General features: G+C 39.1%; 1 protein-coding gene across 1 annotated transcript in view; it reads left to right on the forward strand.

Moving 5' to 3' along the window:
- Positions 1-2,148: 2,148 nt before the first annotated feature.
- Positions 2,149-18,803, forward strand: part of FAM171B (family with sequence similarity 171 member B) — a 71,251-nt gene continuing 54,596 nt past the window's right edge. Inside the window, exon 1 of the mRNA XM_003253828.4 lies at positions 2,149-2,584. Within this exon, the coding sequence (XP_003253876.2) occupies positions 2,347-2,584 (238 nt within the window). The 5' untranslated portion in view covers positions 2,149-2,346. The remainder of the gene's footprint in view (positions 2,585-18,803) is intronic.

Raw genomic sequence — 18,803 nt, forward strand, 5'->3', positions numbered from 1 at the left:
CAGTGTTTCCGTTTGCTAAATAGGATAATGAGAGCTAATTTGTAGAGATGCTCTGAAGATATAATGAGATAATAGATGCAAAATACCTACTGTTATTTTATTTATGGTTATTGTGTCAGTCCATTTGCATTGCAGTAAACTTTGGGTGACATAAAGAAAAGCAGTTTACTTTGGGTCAGTTCTGCTGGCTGTACAACGCAAGTGTGGTGCTGGCACCTGTTCTGGTGAGACCTTAGAAAGCTTACAATCATGGTGGATGGTGAAAGGGAGCCAGCGTGTCACATGATAGGAGAGGGAGCAAGCGAGAGAGAGAAGGGAGTTGCCACACTTTTAAACAACCAGATCTCTTGTGAGCTCAGAGCAAGGACTCAGTCATTACCATGAGGAGGGCACCAAGCCATTCTTGAGAGATTCTCCTCTGTGAACCAAAGACCTCCCACTAGGCCCCACCTCCAACACTGGAGGTCACATTTCAATATGAGATTTGGAAGGGACAAAACATCTAAACCATTAGTTATATATACACTATTTTCATTTGCTTAACCAAAAAATACTTTTCCAGTACTGAGAAGTTTGTTGTTTTCCAGCATATTGAAAACACTGGGAGGGACAAGGTAAGAATGATGAGGGTGGAAAAGGACAATGAACTACGATGGTAAATGGGGTGATGTCACAGCAGGTGACATTTATATTGCACTATGAGATGTCCCACAGGTACTCAAATACAAAGAGACCACAACTGAACAAGCCAGGGCTCATTACTCCAGGCCAGTTAATGTTGATAAGGTCATAAGCAGCCACCTAAGATCTCAATTTGTCAATTTAGGTGCCACACTAGGCATATCTCCTCCTCTTCCAATTAACCGTATCTGTTTATTGTAGTCTTGTATACTGTGTCTCCTACTCTTTTCTTTTCCTTTTCAGTTTCAATGACCTTTGGCATCTCCTGTGGGTTTTGGCAAAGACCTCTAAACTGGCATCTTCTCTTCCAATTTATCCCCCTTTCATCCATCTGCCATACTGAGAGCAAAGTGATTCTTCTAAAATGCACAACTGGTAGCAAGTTTCTTCCCTGATTAATTTCTTTCATTATCATCTACAGTGTAAATTTCAATTTCTGTATACAGCATCTAAGTTTATTACAGAAGTTAACAAATACTTGAGCACACAGTAAGTACTATAGAAATGCTTGTTATTATTATTTTTTTTAATGACCTGGTCTCCACTCTCCTCTTCAATCTAAAACACTGTCATTCCTTCATTAGAATAATTGCTCACACTTTTCCAAGCCCACTGTGCTTACACATATGTGGGCTTCACACACACACACACACACACACACACACACACACACACACACTTCCATGTTCCTGATTTCTCCTGTGGGGAAGTCTTACTCTTTTTTACATTCTACCTCTCCTGGTGTTTCATCGCCCCTACATACACAAGATATTTTCTTCCAATTCTGAGACCTCTGGACTTGTAATGCTTTTGTTTGTAGCCACCACATTGGGTTCTAATTTGTTTCTGTGTTCCTCTCCCCTAATAGATGGTGAGCTCCTGGAATGCAGGGATTGTATTTTACTTATTCCAAGCACCTGAAGAAATGCTGGCACATGGTAAGCAACTAGTATTTAGTAAGATTTTTTTTTTAACAAATGAAAAGGATAGGCTAGAATTAGACAAAATGTAATTAAGAATATTTTATGATATGGAAAGAAATTCCCACTATGGCAGAGAAAAGAAGTTTAGTCAAAATCTGGCGCGCTGCAGTTTAACTTCTAGCTAAGCAATGATGGCGGTGATGCAGCAAAGCCTATTTGGCTGAGATCCTGGCTTTTTGATCCGTTGGTGCCACCCACGTTATGTGCTGGATGGGGGTAATCAATATACCACCTTCTCTGCTACTCTGGGCTCAGGTGGAGGGAATTTTATTCCACTCTCTGCAAATCTTCCCGGTGCCTCAGTGGGAAGCGGAGGCTGTGAGCGTCTACTAGCTCCCAGAAGGCCTCCCCTTTCTCTTTCCCCTAGGGCCCTCCACCCGGGCTGCAGCCCCAGCATCCGCGTCCTCTCGGAGCAGCCTGGCCCCAGGTGGCTGCGGGGCGCGGGACCGCGGGGCCCGGCTCGCCCCTCCCCGCGCGTCACATGCGCGAGGATGCGAACTCCCCTTCCCTCCTCCTCCGCCCCCTCCGCCTCTCGGGCCTCTTCCTCCTCCCGGTGAGGGAGTGCTTGGCAGATTGCGCGAGGGGGAGCGAGCGAGCGGGCGCTGCCGGGAGCCCGCAGCCCTGGCGCCCGCCGCCGCCCGGAGCCCCGCAATATGCCGCCGCGGCCCTCTGGCTCTCGGCCATGGCGAGGCTCTGCCGGCGTGTCCCTTGTACCCTGCTTCTCGGCCTGGCCGCGGTGCTGCTGAAGGCGCGGCTGGTCCCTGCGGCCGCCAGAGCGGAACTCAGCCGCTCCGACCTTAGCCTCATCCAACAGCAGCAGCAGCAGCAGCAGCAGCAACAACAACAGCAAAAGCAGCTAGAGGAGGCTGAGGAGGAGAGCCCAGAGGTGCCTGGGGCAACCTCCACCCTGACGGTTCCAGGTAGGTCCTGGCTGCCCAGCTCGGTCTTTCAGTCTCGGCCGGCGATCTCTTAGGGCCTCGCCGTCTTCCTCGCCCCTTCCCTAGCCATTCCCATCCTTGTTCGTTCCTGTCACCATCCCTCCCGATCTCTCTCCCCAGACTTGCTGCCCAGCCTTTGGTCCCTTGATCTGGTGTCGGGAATCTGCCCTTCGGGTAACGAGCTTTCTGGGCAGCTCAGAGCACTGCGGCGGGTTGGAGAGGGGTCGGGAAGGCTGGGGGTGGGTGACTGCCTGGATTGATGATCTTTTTCTTTTCCCTCCCTTCTTCCTGAATTCTACCTTCCGCCCTGGGAATGACTGTACACACACACACACACACACACACACACACACACACACACCCCGTTCTTAAATCCCTTAAGCATTTTGTTCTCTATCCTTTTCTCTCCTAGAGACTGAGAAATCTTGCCATGGACACCCACACACCCCTTTTCACCATTTCTCCATGCCTGCTATATTTAAATTTAACCACGAAGAGAGAAATCTTTTTTATTATTTATTTCTCTTTCTCCTTACCCCAGGAAGGGTTTAAGGGTTCATCTTATTGCAAAGAATGCATTTAGTACAATAAGATGAAGCAAAACAAAATAGGAGTTTGTAATTGAAGGAAAGGGAAAAGGAGAGGGGGACACATAAGGTGAAGTCTGGAGTGGTATTAGTACAGCAAAAGCCTATCCCTGGAGAGGGAAATCTCCTTACTTGTTAGTAGAACTTAAATGAGGCAGATTCTTGACACTGTTCAATGAAAGTGTAGAAATACGGCTGTAGTATAGGTCGCTATAACAGTTCCGCAGTTCCTCCCTCTTTCCCCCCATTAAAGCTCCATCGGTAATCAAATAGCTGGATTATCCATGTATATTGCATCTTCCTACCCCGCAACCCACTTCGCTTCCTGGCTGTAGATTCTGTCTGCTATTTGGAAAGAAAAAAAGCCTCCAATTTTCTGGCACGAGGGCTTAGGTTTTGTGAAACCAAAGTGAATTTTATTATGACGTTTGTTTTTGTTTTAAAATCCTGCCTTGTAACACTATATGAGTGCTGAAAATCAGATTTTAAAGGGTGGAATCAGCATCACATTTTGTATTGCTTGCTCATCATCAAAAAGCAGTACACAGGCATGCCAGCTGCGATTCATGACACAGCCAGGATGATTTAATTTATCAGAGTGCTCTGAGCATAGGATGAAATCACCAAAGTGTTCAGGAAAGCATGTGTTTCTGACACCCCCTTAAACCAATTAATAACACTCAAGTGTGGCTAAAAGTCTTGAAAGGTATACAGTGTATGGTGGTTTTCCTACCCAGCTTTTAATAACTGAAAGTGATAATATGGTTTGGGTGAGGCTGCTGTTAGACATACTGTTCGCTAAAGTTAAGGAAATTGGATATATCAGATTGATTGGCCTCATTAATAGAGATATTTCATAAATTCACTATGAAGCAGAAGTCTGGGATAGTGTTGGTGGGTTTTATGGTTTGCAGTATATTTTATTTCAACGTACCTTTCAGGAATATTAAATGAGTTTTGACTACTATAATATATATATGTTGTGATTAGGGTTATGAATAACTGCAATAATATGAAACCTGAATCCAGCATGCAAATTAAAATGTTTGCTTTCTGATATTTGTGAGGGAATATTCTGAAAAAGATGATTGTCTGGGAAATTAGCAGTTTTTGTTTTATATACCTATTAGATTGAGATAAAGGAACCACACTCTTCAATAGATCAAACTAGAACCTGAAAAGTAACCTATGATGATTCTTCTTCCTCAAAAACTCTAATTACCCAAGCCAGGGGCAAACAAGGGAGTAATTCAATTGACTGCTGTTTTGGTTATTGGAATATTGAGTCTTATAATGCAACACAGCTTATAGACAAATGAAGTTAAAATATTCCTTTGAATGCATTGTGATCTCTCCATTGAACTGGTCTTCCTGTTTCAACCTTTGTTTCGCTACTGCCTGTTCTCACACAGCTAGGGATCTTTTAAAAAAAAACATTAAATAGGATCATTTCTGCTCACACTCCTCCAATGGCTTCCTGTCTCTCTCATAGTAGATGCCTAGATTGTGAAAATGGCCTACCAAGGTCTAGATCCTTTGTATCCTCCTTTTCCTCCCGTCTCCTTTAGCCCTTACCCTAACTCGCTCCACTGTAGCCACCCTAGCTCTATTTTCTTTAGCTTGCAAGTGGACCCAAGTGTTTGGCCTTTGCACTTGCCATTTTCTCTGCCTGGAATTCTGGAACTTCACATTTTTCAGGTTTGCTCAGGTGTCTCAGTAACTGACAGACCTTTTCCTGGCCAGGTGTTCAAAATAGTAAATCTGCACATCCTTTTTGCTCTTACCCAGATTAATTCTCCTCCATGGTACTCATTATTCTCAGCTGTTCTAATAAGCCTGTTTTCCTTTGATAGAACATAAGCTCCATGAAAGCATGGACTTTGTTTTGTTCACTGCTATATTTCTAGTATCTTGAAGAGCAACTGGTTGGTACCCATAGACATTCAACGATTTGTTAAATGGGTGGATGGATGGATGGATGGATGAATGAATTCACTTTCTCAGCATTTGTTCTTCTTCATTGGAGAAATTCTCCATTGGAGTTTAGCAGGGGACTTATAAAAATAAATGTTATCTAGGAAAATTTGTAAGTAGAAGTTATAAAGTATGTAAATTTTGGATCTTTAATTTTAGTTAATTTCAGTGTTTATCTTATGCTGACTACAGAAAACTGATTGATAGCTGTACTTGGGCCTACTTATTAGGTTCTGTCAAGAATTTTGGGGTTTTTTTTTGAGACAGGGTTGAGTGCATTGGCGTGATCATGGCTCAACTCAGTCAACCTCCTGGGCACAGCCTCCTGAATAGCTGAACTACAGGTGCATGCCACTGCGCCCAGCTAATTTTTAATTTTTTTATTTTTTGTAGAGATAGGGTCCTGCTTTGTTGCCCAGGCTAGCCTCAAACTCTGGAAGTCTGGGCTCAAGCAATCCTCCCACCTCAGCCTCCCAAAATGTTGGGTTTACAAGCATGAACCGTAATGTAATTCTTTACCTGAGTATACTTAATCTTCTTATGACCTAGGAGGATTTTAACATATATACCTTTAAATAGCTGTGATTGAGCTTGTGTTCATTCTTTACCACTGTATGATGCTTCTGATTCTTTGGACGTACTATACGAAAAACTGTAGGACTTTTCTCAGGCAAAATTTAGAAAACAAATATGACACATTCAATGACTGATATATGACTAAGCCTTATCAGTCCATAGTAGAGAAACTCACCATTGTCCTTGCTTAGTATTCTCTGGATTTTATTATTCTAAAAATTTATGTCTCTTTGTATTGCTGGGAAACAAGAAAGCAAGATTAAAAAAAACTTGAATGTGAAAATTTTTTAAAAATCAGATTTAAAAAAGTACATTTCCATTTTCTCATTAACTTATAAAAACACCATCTTCAGAGAGCAGTGAAAATAAAGACTAAGGTTGGTATCCATCAAATCAATTGTTTTCTCCAGTGTATACAACAGCTCTTATTTCTCCATCTGTACCAGTATTTGTTAGAAATAAATATTTGAGGGTCCTGAGAAGAATTAATCTGGGGGCTAGTGGTAGTTGGGACAACCATATTATATTCATTCTGATGGCCCATTAGATGGGAGGCATGCTGGGGTTGGGGGAGAGAGGAGCTGAGGAAAAATAATGAGCTCCATTTAAAATTCTCCATGTGAAGCAGAGGCACAGGGGATCTCCAGGGATCATAGAAATGTCTTTTCAGTACAGAGAAAGCTTCTTGAGAGGCATATTTTCATGGTGTGAAAATTTTTGATTGCATATTTCAGTGATATCTATTTTTAAACTTTTTATTTTACAAGATGTTAAATATATAGAAAGTAAACAGGATAGTGTAATAAAAGCCTATACCTGTCACCCAGCTTTAACAATGGTCAAAATTCTGCCATTGTTTTTTCACCCATAATTCTCCCTGTTTCCACTACATGGGATTTGTTTTTAATTTTCAATTTTTATGGGAACATAGTAGGTGTATATATTTATGGGCTACATGAGATATTTTGATACAGGCATAAAATGTATAATTATCACATCAGGGTAAACATTTATCATTTGTGTTACAAACATTCCAGTTATACTTTCAGTTATGTTAAAATGTACAATAAGTTATTGTTTACTATATTTACCCTGTTGTGCTATCAAGTAGTAGATCTTATTCGTTCTACCTGACTATATTTTTATACTCATTAACCATCCCCACTTCTTCCCCACTCCCAATACCCTTCCCAGACTCTGGTAACCATCATTCTAATCTCTATCTCCATGAGTTTAATGGTTTTACATTTTAGTTCCCACAAATGAGTGAGAATATGCAAAGTTTGCCTGTGCCTGGCTTATTTTACTTAATGTCCTCCTGTTCCATTTATGTTGCTGCAAATGAGAGGATCTGATCCTTGTTAATGGTTGAATAGTACTCCATTGTGTATATGTATCACATTTGCTTTATCCACTATCTGTTAATGGACACTTAGGTTGCTTCCAAATCTTGGCGATTGTGAATAGTGCTGCAATAAACATGGCAGTACAGATATCCCTTCAATATACTGATCTGCTTTCTTTTGGGTATATACCTAACAGCTGTATTGCTGGGTCATATGGTACCTCTATTTTTAGTTTTTTGAGGAACCTCCTACTGTTCTCCATAGTGGTTGTACTAATTTACATTCCCACCAGCAGTGTACAAGGGTTTCTTTTTCTCCACATCCTCATCATCATTTCTTATTGCCTGTCTTTGGATAAAAGCCATTTTAACTGGGATGAGAGGAGATCTCACTGTAGTTTTGATTTGCATTTCTCTGATGATCAGTGATGTTGAGCACCTTTTCATATACCTGTTTGCCATTTGTATGTTTTCTTTTGAGAAATGTCTATGCAGATCTTTTGCCTACTTTTAAATAGGATTATTGGATTTTTTGCCTATTGAATTGTTTTGAGTTCCTTATATATTCTGGTTATGAATCCCTTGTCAGATGGATAGTTGGCAGATACTTTCTCCCATTCTATGGGTTATCTCTTCACTTTGTTGATTGTTTCCTTGGCTCTGCAGATGCTTTTGATGTGATCCCATTTATCCATTTTTGCTTTGGTTGCCTGTGCTTGTAGGGTATTACTCAATAAATCTTTGTGCAGACCAATGTCCTGGAAAATTTCCCCAGTGTTTTTTTGTGGTAGTTTCATAGTTTGAGGTCTTAGATTTAAATCTTTAATCCATTTTGATTTGATTTTTGTATATGGTGAGGGATAGGGGTCTAGTTTTATTCTTCTGCATAAGGATATCCACTTTTCCCAGCACTATTTATTGAATAGACTGTCCTTTCCCTAATGTATGTTTTTGGCAACTTGGTTGAAAATGAGTTCACTGTAGATGAATAGATTTATTTTTGGGTTCTCTGTTCTGTTCCATTGGTCTCTTTGTCTGTTTTTATGCCAGTTACAATGCTGTTTTGGTTACTATGGCTCCGCAGTATAATTTCAAGTTACGTCATTTGATTTCTCCAATTTTGTATTTTTTTTTAGCTCAGGATGGCTTTGGCTATTTGGAGCCTTTTGTGGTTCCATGTAAATTTTAGGTTTTTTTTTCTATTTCTGTGAAGTATGCCATTGGTATTTTGATAGAGATTCCATTGAATCTGTAAACTGCTTCTGGTAGTATGGACTGGGTTTTTTTTTTCTTAATAGGTCCTTTTAGAGGTAAAATGTACATATGTGAAATGTACATATTTTAGTGTACACTCTTGACAAATAGATATGCCCATGTAAACATCACCCTATTGAGATATAGATGTTTATATCACCTTAGAAAGTTTCTTCATATCCCCTTCCCAGGCAATTCCTGTCCCTCACCTGGAGACGTCTGATGTGTTGATTTCATTTTCATCATAGATTAATTTTGCATTGTATAGAACTTCACAAAATGGAATCTATAGCGTGTGTCCAGCTTCTTCAGCTTAGTATAATTCCCACAGATTTTATTCATTTTGTAGCACATTTAGTAGTTTATTCCTTTTTATTGCTGAATAGTATTTCATTGTATGAATTACCACAGATTAGTTTATTGATTCTTCTGTTGAGGGGTATTTGGGTTGTTCCCAGTTTTAGCTGTTCTAAATGAAGCTGCTATATTCTTATACAAATCTTTGTGTGAATATGTTTTCATATCTGTTGGATAAATGCCTAGGAGTGGAATTGCTTGGCCAACTGATACACTTTTGCAGTAAAAAATGTTTTTGTTCCCCAATATTCTATGTAGCAGGAACTTACCTCTCTTAAGATGATTACTTTAAAAATAATGAAATTTAATGTATAGTATTACTGTATACTTTTTCTTAAAATAATTTAAACTTCTTTTTAACTTTTTTTTTCATACGGATTCTTGCTCTGTTGCCCAGGCTGGAGTGTAGTGGCACAATCTCAGCACACTGCAACCTCCGCCTCCCAGGCTCAAGTGATTCTCCTCCCTTAACCTCCTAAGTAGCTTGGATTACAAGTGCCTGCCACCATGCCTGGCTAAGTTTTGTATTTTTTTTAGTAGAGACGGGGTTTCACCATGTTGAACAAGCTGTTCTCGAACTCCTGACCTCAGGTGATCTGCCCACCTCAGCCTCCCAAAATGTTAGGATTACAGATGTGAGCTACCGCACCTGGCTAACTTTATTTTTTAATTGTATGTATTATATTAGAACAACATGATATTTTAATAGGCTTATGCATAGTGAAATAGTTAACTATAGTCAAGCAAATTAACGTATCCACCCTCTCACGTAGTTACCTTTTTTGGTGTGGTAACAACACCAAAACCTACTCTCACGAAATTTCCAGTATACAGTACAATATTCTAACTATAGCCCTCATGCTGTACCTCAGGTCTTTAGACTTACTCATCTTACATATCTGCTACTTTGTACTTTTTGTCCTACATCCCACCATTTTCTCTTGCCCTTGGTAGCCACTTAAATCTCCCATCCATGAAAGCACTTATTTACTTACTTTTTTCTGTTCCAGGAATTTGAAAAATCAATAGGAAAAGTGGGATTCGAAATTAACCAAGTAATCATGGCTCAGAGGCCATATTCCCAGATGGGGTAATTATGATTTCTTTCCAGGATTTTAATAACCAAAAGGAGTTATTTCTTGGTGTCGATAACAGGTTGAAAAACATATGCCATTGTGTTGAATTTGAGTCCAGTTTGTTTTAGTAGCAGTTTTATAGTGTTCTTAATGTGAGTAAGTGGAAACTGTACCAATTATTTTTCTGAAACAAAGCTCTTCCCCCAAGTATATAAATATTGAACTTGATTCTCTTTCAATGTTCTGTCTGACTAGGTTAGCTCTGGTATTGTTGTCATTCATTTACTTGGCTTAGTGTAATGTTTCTTAATTTCCTTTTGTCCAAGTTGCCTTAGCTAGGAAATGGATACACTATTTTCCATTTGCTATTGGTAAAGTTTGCTTTGAAATACTTACCTGGAAGAGTCTAAAACCATGCAAGGTATGTGTGGTAGTGAAATGCAGTCCTGCATTATTGAACAACAAGGACATTTTCTGAGAAATGCGTCATTGGGTGATTTTGTCATTCTGTGAACATCATAGAGTGTACTTACACAAGCCTAAGTGGTACAGCCAACTACACACCTATTCTGTATAGTATAGCCTATCACTCCTAGGCAACAAATCTGTACAGCATGTGACTATACTGAATACTGTAGGCACTTGTAACACAATTTTAAGTACTTGTGTATCTAAACATAGAAAAGGCAAAGTAAAAATGGTATACTCTTATGGGACCACCGTTGTCATATATGTGGTCTGTTGACCAAAACATTAATTGCTATATAACTGTGTGAGCATAAGAAAACAGCTCTGTTTGCTTTGAAGATTCTGTTTGGAGATGCCTCTTAATTGGCGATTTGCATCAGCACAATTCACATGTCCAAGACATATCAGATTCTGTGCCATTTAATTTATTTTATTTTGTGATTGTCCGTGTCACAATGACTAGGCTGTATTTTTACATACTTGTTAGTAATGTTTGTGAATATAAGGCCAGTTTATTTGGGCCTAAAATGAGTGAGTGATTCAGAGTGCCATTTCAGGTAGGGCAGTGAGTGTCAGGGAAATGGTAATCACTTTCCGTCATTATTAATGTGTCAAATATGCCTCAGGGACCTAGTGAACCAGAACTGTAACATGCCTCAGTAATGTATTACTCTTCAAACCTTGAGTTAATAATGCCAAAGTTCTCCATATTAAGGTTCTATATCTTACACCAAAAGTAAGATTTAAAATTAATTTCATTTATATGTGACATTTCAATTTTGATTTAATATGCTTTTTTTTTTCCTCAAGCAGATTTCTATATCATAATAATTTAGGGAATAATCTAAAATTTAAGTAAATATTTGCCAGTATAATCACTTCTTGTTCAGTTTTGTTCCTGTTCAGTAAAGAAATATCATTTATAAATTGTATAATATATATGTGTATATATATATATATGTATACACACACAAGATCTCACTCTGTCCCCCAGGCTGGAGTGCAGCGGTGCAGTCTCAGCTCACTGCAACCTCCACCTCCTGGGTTCAAGCGATTCTCATGCCTCAGCCTCCAAAGTAGCTGGGATTACAGGCATTAGCCACTGTGCCCGGACAAATTATGTATTTTTAATTCACTTGTTAGCTCTGCTGAAATGTAGAACATTTACTTGGCTAAACCAACAGCAATTCGTATGCTAGCTGGGCTTTACGTGAGCAGTTGACCAGTCAACCGGTAGAAATGTTCAGCTTCAACTCATAGCTCATGCTGTGAGGACCCTGAGCTCCAAAGACATTACAAAATTCCATATCCTTTGTCCTTTCTAAAATAAAATAAAACCAGTGTTCATGCTTTTATTCCCACTGACCTATTCCTCTGCTTTTTAATAATAGGAACATGACACAAACAGAAACAGGATGGGTAGGTAGGTGATTTGTTTTTCCTAATGGATTAGCTATAACCAGGAGGTAGCGACAGCAGATGTCCTGGAGTTTGTGACCCATTCCACTCTTGCCTCCTCTCTTGTGTTTTGGGAAAGGGTAAAAATTAAGATGTCAAATTATGGCTCAGTATAATTAAATGAATTATGTTTCTTTAAAACTTGAGACATGCTGCTAATGTTCTTTGACATTTGCATGAGTAGGGTTTGTTTATAAATGTCTGGGTGACTGAAACAAGATTACCAGAAAAATATCCATTTACTGTAAGAATGAAATAGATGAAGAACATGCTTTTGTGTAAGGGGAAAAAATATCACCAAAATAATGGGCATAGTAGAATTTATTTAACTATTTAAGTAAAACGAACCATTCATGGATCAATGATAAGGGTGTGTCATGCAAGGGATTATGGTTAATTCAGTTGGTATACCTGAAGTTAAAAAACCCATTTACTTATTTATATTTAAATGAACTGGTACTTTTAAAGTATTTGTATTTAAAGACAAATAACTTCTCTTCATAAAATAAGTACTTCCTGAAGTATATTTTTCAATATATTTGTGCTGTTTGATTCTGGAGGTTTAGCAGAAAAGCTATGACTTAATACTTCTAAAAATTTCACTTTCTTTATATTAATCAGATTTTGACTATAAACATTATTTTTATAGTATTGTATGAAACAACTAATCTGATCTAATGCTATTTACAATAAAGCAATGCCTAATATTGATTAAAATATGTAATAATTTTTTTAAAAAGAGTATTCCCTTCCCAGGTTATACTAATATCTATGCTTTATATTAAACTTTCTTGGAATCATAGGCTCTTAGAACTAGAATGAGGTAGAAATGACTTTCTCTTATGTTCTTTGCACTGGCAGTGTATGAAAAGTGTAAGACATGAGCTAGAAACTCTTAAAAGACATTCTTTTAAGGTAGACACCCTTAAAAGAAGTTTTTCATTTTTCATTCCAGTGTGGTAACACTGGAAGTTACAAAGTCTGATAAAACTGTTAGTTAAAGATAATTTGCTGCTTTCCTTCATAGCAAGTTTGACAAAGGTTGAGCGTGTTCATAATCTAAAACTTTCACTACCAACTGCTTCAAGTTTGGGAATCAGAGGAGTCAGAAGAATGCGTATTTTAAAATTGCTTCTGCACCGTAGTATAATATTTCAAATAGGAGAGAAGCCTATGCACCAATAAAGCTTGGCAAATGTAGGATGTAAAGATGTTGAAAGTGAAGACTTTGGAGGCTCAAGAGAAGAGAGAGGGAGTCAGGTAAGTCAACAGTCTGTGGAGGAGGAAGGGCCTCCCAAGTAGTGAATCTTTTTTCCCCCATGTATATGTAAAGGACTCTCATTCCGTTACACTTTATTGATGCAGAACAGGCAAGCCCCAAAGTGGGGCTTAGCCTGTGAAGGTTCTTGGCTTCACCCAGGAAGGAATTCAGTGGTGAGTCAGTGGTAGAGTAGAAGACAGCAGCTTGATTAAACCATCAGTGTTACAGCTCCTATGGTGTTATAACTTCGTGACTGCTCCTGCAGCACAGGGCTACCCTAGGCAGAGAGTAGCAGCTCTGGGCAGTTTTGCAGTCATATTTATACTTACTTTTAACTACATATACATTAAAGGATGGTTTGTGCAGAGATTTCTAGGGAAGAGGTAGTAGCTTTTGGGTTATTGGATCTTTGCCATGGAAAGGGGCGGTAACTCCAGGTCGTTGCCATGGCACACTGGTGGGCATGTCTTATGGAAAGCTGCTTCTGCCCTGCATGTTCTAGCTAGTCCTCTGTTTGGTCTGGTGTCTGAGTCCTGCCTCCTACCTCATGGCAACACGGAGGTTCTAGGGAGCCAATAGAAGGGTGTAGGGTGTTCCTGGGAACCCTGAAATTAATTAGACAATCTGCAATTATCTAATGTTCAATGTGCTTTGAGATTTTCAAAGGCATCTCTGACCCCTGAAAGGGGTCAGAAAACCTACCATGGCTAATTAAGCCTTTGTAAGTGGACTCAGTAAGAGAACAAAGGTAACATTGAGACTCAAATAACATTTAGACTAAAAAAAATTGTGTTTTCTTAACATGTGAAGGTTTTTTGTTGTTGTTATTGTGCAGATATGATGGGTAAAATTAGCAAGCATGACAGCCATATAACCAATCCAACCAGAAGGCTCTAAACCCTTAAAAGATGTGATTGCTTAGAATGCACATATCTCAGTCACTTCTTTCAGCATTAGTTTCTCTATTCTGTTGGTGGAATGGCTGCCAATATGTAATAAATATCTTCTGATAAATCGCATGACTTGGTATTGATTCATATCTAGGTTTTGTTATATAATAAACAGGTGGGATACCTTATACCTGAAAAAACCCTTTATTCAGAATTCCTTGGCAGTAAATCCAGAAACTCTCTGCATTTTGGCTCATGGCTCTTCCACTGAAAGATAGTAACTGAGATTCAGTTAATCTTAATATGGGCTCTGATGATTTTACAGTCATCTAATCCTTCCAGGCCTGATTATAAACCTCAATCAGTTTTAGCAGATGAGGGCTTACCCTGGTTGTTAGTAATTCCCAAAGAAGGCATTTATAAAAACCTAAGCCTTTTCCTCTCTCCTGAGATAAGTATTAATCTTTGGTCTCTAAGCTGTTTTGGGGTCAAAATAGTAATTTCAGTCTAGAGTGATTTAAATCTGTAATTTAACTTGCTATTTTTATCACCAATGCTGTTCCAGGCTTTTAGAATTAATATCATCTCTAAATTCAGTGAAACCCATATTTTTCTTTTTTTGATTCACACTTCTCATGATATCATTAATAACTGATTACATTGGAAATGTAAGAGACTATGAAGAGTGAATGGCAGAGAGAATTTCTGTACTTTGAGCACTAGCTGTATCTTACAGAATTTATCTTTCACTTGGAAATCCAAAAGGAGAAATTTGTATCTCAGCACATTCTGATGTTCCAAAGATAAATAATAGCATGTGTTGAGTTTGGAAAGCTGCAGCTTTAGAGAACAAGCTAAGGCATAGAAATGAAGGTGAAAAAGATATAGACCCCCCTGACAAATCCCAGTCCTGTTGTGGTGATTGTGCTTTCTGTTTATAAGGAGTGGCTTAAAGATCAGGACGCTATGCAGTGACTGTACATGGGCCCATCATGGCTCTAACAACCTTGGCCCAATATACTCCCCTTTCTTCTTTATCAATACTCCTTATCAATAGTACAGTAGAAAGTCTATAACTCAAATAATTTGTTCTCTAATAATTACATTATATTGAAAATTATATATTAATATTATAATCATAATATTTGAAACTAATATACAGGTCATTAAAATGTCCTTACATTCCAAAACATGAAAGTAGAAACAAAATTTATTTTTCTGTTTAACATTCTGTGACTGTCTTCTCAGCCTCCTCTCCCGAGGTGGTCATATCCACTCCAGTTGCTTTAAATATTGTCTATATTCTAAGACTCCCCAGAGCTCACTCCTGAATATATCTACCAATTATTTTGATATCTTTATGTGGATATATCACAGGTATCAGAGTTTAATAATAAAACTAGACTTTTGATTTCCTACCATGCCAGCCAAAATAAATATTTCCTTCCTTATTGTTACTAAAAACCAATAAAGTGCTCCAGCAGCCGGTGAGTGAGAGTAGTTGGTGCTGTGCTTGATACCAGCTCTACACTCCTCTTCATCTATCAGCAAACTCCATTTAGGAGTCTACTGTCTAAATAGATTCCTCATCTGTTAATTTTTCCCCATCTTTACTGCCTCTCCTCTAGCTCAGGTTACTCTTAGCACTAGCTCATATTAGCACATCAACTGGCCTCCTTATGTCCATTCTTGATGCTCTGAAATCCAAACTCCACATTGAAGCCTTGGGGATCGTTCCCCACCCTGCCCTTCTATGCTGATTACTATACTGATTATTTTTAAGTACACATGAGTGACATTGAGAACCAAGTCAAAAATCGTAATGTGACCTGTAAGGCTTTGCATGATTCTCTGCTGCAGTCTCAACTCCAGCTTCTTTCCCACTTCATCACTGCTCCAGTTCTCTGTACCTCGAGTGACAGGTTTTGTGCCTCAGTGCCTTAACACAGCTTGTTTCTCTGTTTTTAACACTACCCACATCCAACACAGGCAGTGCCCATCCCCCACCCCAATCACCTGGATAATTACATTCAAACTTCAGATATTAGCTTAAATACCACTTTTTTTAAAAAAAGGTTTTTCATTGACTTTCCTGTCTGAGCTACGTTCCTCTGTTGTGCCCTCTCAGAGGCACCTCCTACTTGTGAAAGGTCTGTAATTAATTGGTGGCTAGGCATCTGTTCCATATTTCCATATTTATCTTTTCCTTTAGTTTGGAAGCCAGATCAGGCCAGGTGCAATAATTGCTTTGCTTGGGGCTATATCCCTGTGTAAATATTTATTGAATGAATAAATGAAGGTCTCCATATAGATAATTATTTGGGTAATTGAATATGTTCTTTCATTCACATGCTTGAGCTGGCTTCTCCAGAGTATGTAAGAAAAGGATCTTAGGTAGAGAAAAGGCTGTAGGACCTTAGGACTGAAGTGGTCAAAGTATACAGGTTTTGGATGAAGAGCAATACCTGCTTTGAAAAGCAAAATTTGGCGTTTATGCAAATTTAACACATCATATGCCAGTTTATCCATGGGGTTTGTGAGAATATACAAGATTCCTACAAGACTGATTTTACTATTTTTTTTTTCTTTCTGAACAAAATTCATTGAATGTCTATTTGCCAGATACCATGCATGGTGCCAAATATATAGAAATAAAATACATTGTCACTGCTTGCAGAGAACACTCAGTTGGGACATAGATAAAAAGACCACACATAATAATAGTGTGATAAGTATATTTGAGGTGTGTATAGGCTACTGTGGAGACAGGTTTGGGGGAAAGTAATTTGGCCTGAGTTTCCCAGAAGAAAGCACACTTAAAGTGAGTCTCGAAATTATGTAGAAAGGAAGAAAAAGGAAATTATTTTAATTTTTGACTGAGATCTATTTTATCTTTCTGTGACAATAATAAAGTGGCAGACTTAAGCGCTGACATATTAACAATTATATTAAGTATCAGTGATCCAAATGCAGCACTTAAATTACAGATTGGAAGACTGGACAAAAACCAACCAACCAAAAGAAACATAACCCAACAATACGTTGTCTAAAGGAAACTACTTCAAATATCACGATATACTTAGGTTGAAGGTAAAAGGATGGAAAAAGATACACCATGTATATTAAACCATTCTTGCACTGCTATAAGTACCTGAGACTTGGTAATTCTTAAGAAAGGAGGTTTAATTGGCTCATCGTTCTACAGGCTGTACAGGAAATATAGCAGCATCTGCTTCTGAGGAGGCTTCAGGGAGCTTCCAATCATAGTAGAAGGCAAAGAGGGAGCAGGCTCATCACATAGAGGAAGAAGGACTGAAAGAGAGTGAGTGGGAGGTGCCACTTTTAAACGACCAGATCTTGTGAGTACTGACTATTGCAAGGACAGCACCAAGGGCATGGTGCTAAACCATTCATGAGAAATCTGCCCCCATGATCCAGTCACCTCCCACCAAACCCCATCTCCAACACTGAGGATTACATTTCAACAAGGATTACATTTGGGCAGGGACACACATCCAAACTTCATCAAGTAGTCTCTAGAATTTTACATTTTATTTCCTATTTTTAGGGCTTATCATTCCCTATTAGAAAATAAAAATAAATACAGCTTCTTCCATAGTGCCCACATTTCTTGAAGAAACCAGACTGGTAATGCATCTTCCTTTCTTTATTTTTTTATTTCTTTGAGACGCAGTCTCTCTCTGTCGCCCAGGCTGGAGTGCATGGCGCGATCTCGGCTCACTGCAAGCTCCGCCTCCCGGGTTCACGCCATTCTCCTGCCTCAGCCTCTCCGAGTAGCTGGGACTACAGGCGCCCGCCACCACGCCCGGCTAATTTTTTTGTATTTTTAGTAGAGACGGGGTTTCACCGTGGTCTCCATCTCCTGATCTCGTGATCCGCCTGCCTCGGCCTCCCAAAGTGCTGGGATTACAAGCGTGAGCCACCGTGCCCAGCCGCATCTTCCTTTCTTTAAGGAAACTGAATTCAGAATTCAAACGTAGGCCCCATTTCTATCAATTTATTGGGATCTACTATGAGCTAGCAATTGGTACTTTTTGCCTTTACATTGATATATAATAGAAATACTTTCCCCTGCCACAAAAACAGTGGGAGTGCTACCATCTTGACCAGATTGTGCTGTTTTCTGAACATGTCAATCCTCAACACGAATACAACACAGACCAGTTGTGCGTTGATGTCTCCTATAACCTCTCTTTCCCACCTGCACCAGGCTCCTGGCCATTTCCCCCAATGTATCATGAAACGACTTCTCTTCTTTCCCCTTCAGTGACCTCAAATTTCATTTCCACACCCCACCACAAGGCAGTGAGGGATTTAAAATATATTATGTTAATTATTGTGGTTGCAATATCTAAATTGAGACTTTTAAAAAATGTAATTGCACATAGCAGTTGCCTGGGCTTCTGTTAAATTGGAAAGTTCATGAAAACTAATAAATATCAAGAATTTTAAATATTCATGAGATTTTCTTTTTTTCAGGTTAGCCTAGAGATGCTCTCATAGCAAGAGGCCACTTAGCTGGAAATTACTGAAGCAGAAGAAAGGGCATCACATTTATTTTAAGCTATATGCATTGATGTATTTTGTGGATACAATTGAAGTTTGTTCTTATCACATAAAGCACCTGTCATGCAGTTTTTGCATTTTTCAAAATCCCTGAAATTCTGTAACTGTTCCAGGCTGGGGGAACTGAGACACTGAGACAGGTGGCTTAAGAGGAGAAGCATATGGGCTGACTATGGCTGTTCTCCCTCGGGCTCTAGCCCAGTGTTCTCAGGGTACTTGTGTGGTGTGTTGTCTTTTTGGGCTTTTAGAGACTAAGCGGGAGATTATGCCACTTGCATCACCATTCAGAGTGTGAATTGTGAAGAGGCAACGTATAAATCTGTTTAACGAAAGGTACTGTCTTAACGGAACAGATTTGCTTCCTCTTT

This window comes from Nomascus leucogenys, chromosome 22a, assembly GCF_006542625.1.
Source record: "Nomascus leucogenys isolate Asia chromosome 22a, Asia_NLE_v1, whole genome shotgun sequence".
Taxonomy (NCBI): Eukaryota; Metazoa; Chordata; class Mammalia; order Primates; family Hylobatidae; genus Nomascus; species Nomascus leucogenys.